This window comes from Helianthus annuus, chromosome 1 (genome assembly GCF_002127325.2).
Source record: "Helianthus annuus cultivar XRQ/B chromosome 1, HanXRQr2.0-SUNRISE, whole genome shotgun sequence".
NCBI lineage: Eukaryota > Viridiplantae > Streptophyta > Magnoliopsida > Asterales > Asteraceae > Helianthus > Helianthus annuus.
In genome coordinates this window covers 60,046,848-60,055,954 of record NC_035433.2, presented here as the reverse complement: position 1 = coordinate 60,055,954, position 9,107 = coordinate 60,046,848, and the positions used below count along the sequence as shown (strand labels likewise).

Below are 9,107 nucleotides of genomic sequence, written 5' to 3'. Positions count from 1 at the left end.
GGCGCGCCTGTCGCGCGGGCCACCTCGGACTTTAGGGAAGACAACTTGCTCGTCTTTCCAGTCATTGTCCGGTCTTCTCGCCGCCTTGCGCGGCCTTCCCTTGCCTCCGTTGATCATGTGGGTTGAGGCCACACACATGGTCCTCTTCCCGGAGGAGGTGCCCTCGCCATGGGGGTGATGCGCTTGGTGGCTTTTTGCCCACCTGGCAACAGGTGTTGCAGCTTCCCCTCCTTTAGGGCTCGCTCAATCTCCAGTCAGAGACTGATGCAGTGTTTGTTGTATGGCCCTGGTCCTTGTGGTACTCACAATAGAGAGTGAGATCCTGATTTTTCTTGGACTTCATTGGTTGGGCCGGTCGCAGGAACTGCGCGTCCGTAAGGAGGACCTCGCTTGGCGACTTAGTGATCTCGGTCCAGTTGCGGTCCCAAAATTCTTTCTTTGACACCCGGTTATCCCGTTGGGCGTTGATTGTCGCCCTTGCGTCGAACTGGTTGGTGCGCGGGAAATATGGTTTGGGATCGCTGCTACGATTCCTAGTGTCCCGGTTGCGCTTATTGTTGCGCTTGGGCTCGTAGCGGGAGGTTTGACCTTCCGCTTGGGGCTGTGCCTTTGCGAGGTGCGGTTTAAGGGACCGCTGAGTCTGGGCGTATGTCTTGACCGCAGCCATGACATCTTCCCATTTCTTTGGCAAGCCATCCTTGCCGGAGATGGTCATAACCATCTGTTCGTCTCTAACGGCTTTGATGAAGTGGTTACGTGCCATTTGGTCTGCCACGTCACCTATCTCCATGCATTCTTTGTTGTATCGGACGACGAACGCTTCAAGAGATTCGTCGTCCCTGCGCCAGATATTCATGACGTTCATCGAATCACGTTCGTGACGTCGCTGCTGGCTGAAATGTGTGAGGAACTTTGCATGTAAGTCCTCGAATGAGGCCAGTGATCCTACTGGCAAAGAATCGAACCAAGTCCTGGCCAGACCCGTGAGGGTCTGGGGAAAAAAATGACACCAGGTGGGCTCGTCCCACCTGCCGTTGCACCCTGCACCCATGAAGATGTTCATGTGGTCGTCCGGGTCGGACGAACCGTTGTATTTCCCAATGCTAAATGGGAATGTGGTGGTGACATGGGCGTGGGCGATTTTTGGGGCGAATTTGGAGTTTTCGGCCGCAACTTTTGGTCTGTAGGGTCGGCTCTCGGGGCGCTTTACAGCGCGGAGGTATGTGTTTCGGGAGTGAGTGGGAGGAGAATAGTTGCGTCCTCCCGGTCTGCTGCTAGTGGCATGAGATTCCCCGCAATATGTATGGTCGTCCGGGTCGTTACGGCCATATCCTTCGTGATGGGACTGCGGTCCCAGCCGGCTTTGAATGCCGGAGCCGCGTTGGGCTGTGGATTGCCGCCTGTTATCGCCTTGAGGGCCTAGGCGGCTTTGTATTGGGCCTCTGGCACGAGACCCATATGAGGAATCGCCCTCATCAATTGTGCGGACCTCACAGTAAGAGGATCCGCGGTCTTCACGCCTGCTTCGGGGGGATGGGCGTGAAGGAGCCCTGCCGTCCTATTGTAAAATACGACCCGCAGGGGTATGTGGTGCCGGAGTAGGGCCGGCAGGTACCTGCGCATCTGCGCAGGCTCTGTTGTATGTCGCGGCCAGCAGAGCTGCTTGCTGGTCGTACCAGGCATGAAGGTTCATGCCCGGAGGGATCACAGCTGCGTACTGTGACAGGTCGTGTCCAAACGTAAGGGATGCGCCCCCTTGCGTTAATGTGCCAATGTGGCCAATATTTGGGATTGGAGGGGTGGTCCTCGCAGGCCCTGAGTTGGTTGGGTTTAGGTTATCCCCTGCAGTGTTATTCAGACGATCAGACATGATCTTTTGAGAGGGAGATGGATGGTAAAAAAGTGCTAAGAGTAGCGGTAGGCGTCAATGATGAAACAATGGTTAACCGGGCAGGGTTAACTCACTGCTCTCGTCAAGAAGGGTTAATCCCTTCCTCCCGAGGATCGCTGGCTAGATCGTCCGCTGGTTGATCTCCTGCACAAGGAAACAAACCGTGACTCGTAACAAGGAGGATGGAGTGGGGGGTGCTCCTTGTTACCACTCTCCGGCGTGAGAATCAATGATTTGCTTGGGAAGAAAAGTGTGATAGTAGTAATAGTGAGAGAGTTGTGAAGAGATACCTCAAACCTGGTTTGGGGTTGGTATTTATAGCCGAGGAGTGAAGAGGAGTTGAAGGGACAGACTGACGACGTGCAGCCCTTGTGCAGGTGTGTCAGACCTATCGGTTGCGGAGGTGCAGCCACGTCTTACTGCAGTGTCAGTCTGCTGCTTACGGGTGGTCTGACAGGCGACTGTCATTGGTGCCACTTGCTCTGCGATGTCAGTCCCACTTGCCTCGTGGGCAGGATATGGTGCCGCGCTGCATCGCTGCCTGCGGTAACTGCTGCCCTTTCCGCATTCTCGCTATGGTGAAGACTGTGGGATGCGGTGCTGGGGCGCATCGCCACTTGTGGTGACTGCTGCTGTTATCCAGCTCCATTGTATTGATAGAAGTGTTCACTGGATGCGGTGCTAGGCCGCATCGCTTATGAACACTTCCGTTTTCATACACCAGATGCGGCGCCAGGCCGCATTGCTATACCGTTCTCATATTCCAGGTTAGTCCTCTTCTAACATTGGTAAGGTTGGATTCGACTGCTGTGTTCGCACGTGCCCGCACGGACACAGGTAAGTTGTTAGCTAGTGGGGGTTTTGATAAGGGTAATGGTCACTCGCGGTCGTGTTGACGCGAGATCTAGGACCATACCCCTTCACATATGGTGATTAACATCACATAACCAAGAATCAATAAGAAATTAACAACATAATCACAACAACATCCTACTAACAATATTTCATTATGTTTCATCTTTATGTAAAGCTTTATGTTCATGTTTCTTGTTTAAACCTTTTAGTGTTCTTGTGATTTTCATCATACTACATCTTTTAACTACTCAAAATAGAAGTAAACAAAGGTTAAACAAGGACTTACAACTAGCTCAAAGGCTAGGGAAGAACTCTAGTGAAAAAGATGATGAAAAGTGGTGTGAAAAAGCAAGTAATGAAGTTCCTTCAAGTTCTTCAAGCTTCCACCTCCACAAGGCACCTTCTAATACTTTGGCTTGAAAATGGATAAATATGGTGGTGATAAGGTGGTGGTGGTGGCGGTTATGGTGAGCCGAGAGGGAGAGGGAGATATGAGGGAGATGGAGTGTGAACTTGTGAAGGAATGATGAAGATCTCAAGTGAATCCCTTAGGTCATACTTATAATCTCTTTCACTCAAGATTATATCCAAGAAATCAAGCAACAACCAAATAAAATATGGACTTAAATCTTTGAAGTATGGTGGGGATTTTTCTGGGTCCCTTGGACCGTAAATGGGTATGGGGGGGGTTAATTGTAACATTTTGATGATAAGTTGGTAAATGTTAATTCAAATCCAAGTATATGATTTCATATGTAAGTTAGTGGATATTTTAGTGGGTGTTATGGTGTTCGGGGATCATAACTAGCCAAGAAATAATTAAACAATGTTTCTGGCAAAATTTTGGTGTTCTGGGAAAGGTCCGGTTGTTCGGTTAGATACCGTTCCATTAAAGTGTTAAATTATTCCGTATAGTGTCCTTTATGTATCTTTTTGTGTCACATTTAATTCCCAATACTTAGGAAAGTATACAGGACCATTTTGCCATATTTTTGCACATTACTAGCATGATAAAATGCTGAATTTTTGATAAATAATGCAGAATTCAACAATATTAGTGAGTTTTGGGCACTTTCCGGCACTTAAACTATCACCTAGTGACGCAATTTTATGGTCCTTACTTCCCTACACTCCATACTAGTGTAGTACCTTGTCTCTGGCTTATACTGGCCTCGAAACATTGCCTGTCTATGTACTGGCACTGTCAGTACATTTCTAAGTTATCCGCTCACTGGGCTAATTGTGCTTTGTGCATCAAGTTTGTCACTAAAGTTTGTGTGTAATAAATGGCGTGACAGTATGAAATGTGATGCACATGTATGTATGATACAGAAATCAGAAAACAGTTTAAGTCATCAGTTGTAATTAAGCACAGTCATAAGCATAAATCAATATTAATTAATTGTACGGATGCATGCAAATTTGACGGTTGTCACAACTTTCAATTAAAACTTTTAAATTGATAAAGATGCTTGAGAATTATAATACATATGTATAACTACTTGTTCCAAAAACAAAGAAAACAATGTATAAACAAGATTGGACCGTCATATCGACAAACTGTAAAAAATGAACTATTCACATAACCGTTATCTAGGTGTAAGATCCTAAGTGACAAAAGAAACCTAGGTTAAGGCGCCTTTGAAAGTACTTGATGTGCATTTTGCCAAACCTCGTGTGATATTTTAAGTGCGACTTAACTTTCTACACATCAAGTCTTTCTTGCTTATATAAGTTGAATTTTAATTTTTACTATGTTAAAGTTGAATTTCACTTTCCTCATGTAAAAGGTCACTCTCTAAGGTGGTGTTTGTTTTTTGAGTAAAGGCTCTTCTGAGCACTTATGTCTGCGTTGCGCAGACGCGCGCAGACATAAGGGTCCTGCAGCTTGTTTGTTTTCTTGAAGATCTGTAGACCTTTTACCTCTGCCTCACCTCTTCCCCAAGCAGACTTATACCCATGTCTTCTCTCCTCTCCTCTCCTCTTCAACCTCCACCACCCAGATCCACCACATCACGGTCACCATCAATCCTCACCACCACCACATCAGCATCATCAAAACCACTATCACCGAGACACTGCCGCCACTGCAGAACCACCACCACCAGGACGCCGGTAGCCGGAGAAACAGAGTCGCCGCCGCAGTGAGATTTTTACAGAAAACTTTGGTCTGCTATGGGTGGTTGTGGCCGACCGATGACCTCCGCCATCGCTGTCTCTCTGTCTCGTCGCCGCTGCACTGCCGTCGCCGACAAAATCAAGGAGTTTTGGGGGTGTTGTTGTCGAAGGGGGGTTTGAGATGTCGTGGTGTGTGTAATCGGAATATTGGCTCCGGCAGCCGGCTCCTCTTGTGGCTGCCAGATTGTCATCGAGAGGGAGAGAGGATGAGAGTAGCAGAGTGTTGTTTCATGTGTGTGTGTGTGGTGGTGGGTGAAGGCAGAGAGAGAGAGAGATGAGTGTTGTGTGTTGTGAGAAGAGGTTTTTGTATAATTAAAAAAAAACAAACACTCTTCTCCTTGTAGACTGCAGACCTTTGGTCCACCTCTTCTCCTGCAGATGTGGTCCGCAGACTGCAGACCTTTTACCTCTTCAAAAATAAACAGCACCTAAGTCCCTAGGACGTAAGAGTTTAGTTTAGTCTATATCCACCAATAATCACTAATCACATATAAGGCTTATTAGCACTACCCACATATATAATAGATCAAAATCCTTAGAGAGTTTTGTTTAAAAAAAAGTTGTATACTCTCTCTTGAACCAGAGGGATTTCCTAGAAAATTATATAGTTCCCCCTTGAGATCCATGAGAACTCCATGAAGAGATATGTAGCTAGTTGTAATGTTATGGATACTTGATGTGAAGGTATAGATATTTTCATGAAAGATTAAAGAAGTGTGCCGAAAGGGGGGGTGTTCCCCTTCGGCGCTGATGCCACATGGGACTCCCCTTTCCTTCTCTGAAGGCCGAACCCCACACCCCTTATCCTAAACATTTATATAATACCAATTTCTAACACATATTTTATCATTCGTTATTTCGTTACCCCTTTATATCAACTAGTGCTATTAAATCCGCGCGTTTGGCCAGAAATCCTCGCGTTTCGCCGTGGGTGGGTATTAGTTCGTTTAACTTCGGTACTGACACTTGTTATAGCAACCAATAGAGAAAAAAATAAAAAAAAATCATGATATGACCAAAAATATACCAACACAGCGAGAATTTGATCGGTATTGGTTTGTTTTGTTACGCCACCTACACTCGTTACAACAACCCATAGAGGAAAAAAAATCTTGATACGACCAAAAAATACCGACACGTGATTTACATCGATTAAAAACAAACGAAACTTATATAAGATATATATATATATATATAACCCCTAAATAAGACATAGAAAACCTTTAAAATAAAGAATTACTATTCATTCAAACTTAATAGTATACAATTTCCATAACAAAGCTTTTGACTAAATATCTATACTACTTTATTAAGAGAACTAGGATTTCTACCCTTTTGGTAATTTTACATTGTGTACACATCTTCAAGCAACAGGTACAAGAAAGCCAAGCTATTTTAGAGGGGGTAAACTTGCCCATTGTCCAAAAATTTAAGACACTTTAGGGGTATTTTAGTAATTTTGGCACATTTGTAACCTATAATGTTAATGTGACATGTGAAGAGTCTAACTTAATTCCACAAACTAGAATTGATTTATTAGTAATTATATATATATATGGAACCCATTAAGTGTAACCAACTTTGAAATCAATATTGACCATTGGATCTTGCTGAGATTAAATCTCAGCCCTTTAAACTCACAAAATTAACTGCTAAGAGGGCAGTTTAGGGCAGTTTTGTGTGGTTTATGTGGCTGACGGTTATCTCCACCTGTCCTGCCCATCATCTCCACTCCTACAAATATGGGTAGTGCTCTTAGTTCAGAGGTTACAAAAAGTTTTGGGTTTGATTTCTCCCACGTCCCCTCCCCACGATTCTTGTAACTTCCTACCCTTCCTTTTAATAGGGATCTCAAACCTACATTTTTGCCCATTCCTCTTCATCGCTCTGTATCAATCCATTGCGCTTTGAAAACTAAAAGTGAAGCATCGATTTCATCGCAACACCGATTCCAAGCATTTGTGTGTGTGTAATTTCTGGTTAAAACTCAAGAACCAACCAAGGTATGTAAACCCTTATTTAACATTTACATGTTATTTCACTTCAAATTATCATCTATTTTCCTATTAGTTTCGATCCGATCTCACTCCAAATCGATGTGTGTGTTAAAATAGGGTTTGTTGTTTGATCAGGATTGAGATGGCGAGTTCAGTAGAGGCTGCCGGAGAACCTGTTCCAACGTTGCCGGTGCTAATGTCAGCACATCGCCGTTAGATGCAGAGGTGTTATTGTTTAAGAATTTGATAAAAAAATATATTTTATTTGAGTAAATTTGTGTTATTGTTTGGAGCCCCCCCCCCAAAAAAAAAAAATATCTGATCGAGGAACCTGTATGGTTAGTGGGTCATATAACACAAACAATGATGATCTTCACAGGAAGTGACGATGTAACTTGGCCGACGTCTTCTGTGTATATATTTATATTTCATGAAACTTGTCTCTTTTATCCCTGAAGCTTGCCGCTTTAAGCAGAATTTGGGCAATTGGTAACATTTTAGACACTTCTCGGTTGTTTTAATTCATTTCAGAGGTATATTATATGCATGGTTTTCACTGGGTATTGCTTATGACCGGGTATTACTGATTCGGTACATTTGTTTTTTTTTAATAGTGATGCATTTGGTGAAGGCAACGTTGGCCTTCTCACCAAGATACGTGATATATCATAGGTGTGTATTGTATAAGTTCTTCATATTACAACTTTTTTAAATAACAGGTTGCCCATGTATGCAATTTACCTATGTTTATAATGATGCTTATCTTACACCAAGACATGGAATATATCAGCAATGATGCTTATCTTGACCCGCAGTACAAACAAGGTTTTTTATTTGCCGTGAAGCATGTTGAGAGTGACACCGATACCGAAGTTGAAGACGGTTATATTGCAGTGGTGGCATTATATGAGGTTACATAAGCTGGAAATATAGGTGTCTATATCTAAACTTTCTATTGCGATTCTGTTTGTTCCTTCGCTGGTGTAGGTTCTTTCGCCCAATACAACGTTGCCGTCGGTGAGAATAATTTGTGAGTAATTACTTTGATTCGCGTATCAAATTTGATTAAATTTTCTCTAATTTCGAATTAACTTACAATTGTAGGTACGGAGATGGGCCCAATTACTGTAATTTTGAACGGCGTCATCAACTCCAGCATTCAAGTAAAAAAAACATGGCCCAATTTATTGGTAATTTTTCCAATTATATCTTTTAGTTTTTAGTCTATTTGTTTCATGTGTTGATTTCTATATTTATCATTTTTTTTATGTGTAAAGCCTCTGCTATTTGTGTTTCCAGGTCGCAATTGGCAGATCAACATATGACACTGAAGTTGATATTGATTTAAGAATAGAAAGTCATGCTAACATGATACTGTTTGATTTAGGTAATTGATTAATTTGCTATAATTTATATTGCCAGTGAGTGATATGATTGATATTTTATTTTCCTTAGTTTAGTACAATAAAATAAGTAATATGTGGTCTTATACACTCGATACTTAGTGGACAACCATTTCTCATACTTGGTGTATAACTTTGCTAAAGGGAGGCGGGATTTGAGGCAACAGTAGTTCTTGACCTTGATTTGAAATGATTAATTAGGTCTGCTACTTTCAAGTTCTTAATAACGGTGACTTTTTGACATATAATTTTGCAGGGATGCACCAGGACAACTCTGTTGTTTTTGTTTCTCTCGAGAATTTGGGAAGTGATTTAAATTTCAACAATGACACTTTTAGAAGCTTATATGTGCCAAAATGGTGGTATGTTAATGTCCAAACAAGATCAATGATAGTTAACAATATGGTCATTCATAAAGCAATGCATGTCATGGGTAACCAGCATAAAGCGGGTCATATTTCTAACATGGGTGGTGCTGGCTCTGGTGGATAAGCACACCTTTGACAGCTATGTAAGTTCTTTCTCAAGAGGTGTCATGGACAGGTTAGAGAGGGGTTGGGTACATATCAAGTGTTTAAACGGGTAGATTCTCAAACACTTTTCGTCCAAATTTTTATCTTTTATATAGAATTATATGTAAATTAATAACTATGATAACAAAAGCAGTATTATATAGTAATAATCTGCATCTTAGAATAAAAACTGTTTATAAGTGTATGTATAAAAAATAGACTTTAGCCAATTTTCAACCCATTTAACATGTTCACCATTTAGCTAATTGTT

At 42.5% G+C, this 9,107-nt stretch overlaps 1 protein-coding gene across 1 annotated transcript; it reads left to right on the top strand.

Moving 5' to 3' along the window:
• The first annotated feature begins 7,762 nt into the window (after positions 1–7,762).
• Positions 7,763–8,816, top strand: LOC110891438. The gene is made up of 4 exons (XM_035987659.1): positions 7,763–7,938; positions 8,026–8,111; positions 8,221–8,308; positions 8,581–8,816. The coding sequence occupies exons 2-4, from the start codon at positions 8,034–8,036 to the stop codon at positions 8,814–8,816; spliced, it is 402 nt and encodes a 133-aa protein (XP_035843552.1). The 5' UTR covers positions 7,763–7,938; positions 8,026–8,033.
• Positions 8,817–9,107: the final 291 nt, after the last annotated feature.

Excerpts from the sequence above, each read along its gene's own strand:
- LOC110891438 (XM_035987659.1), top strand. The coding sequence starts at position 8,034 with ATGGGCCCAATTACTGTAATTTTGAACGGCGTCATCAACTCCAGCATT. Across the intron at positions 8,112-8,220 it reads AAACATGGCCCAATTTATTG|GTCGCAATTGGCAGATCAAC; the intron begins GTAATTTTTCCA and ends TTGTGTTTCCAG. Across the intron at positions 8,309-8,580 it reads CATGATACTGTTTGATTTAG|GGATGCACCAGGACAACTCT; the intron begins GTAATTGATTAA and ends ATAATTTTGCAG.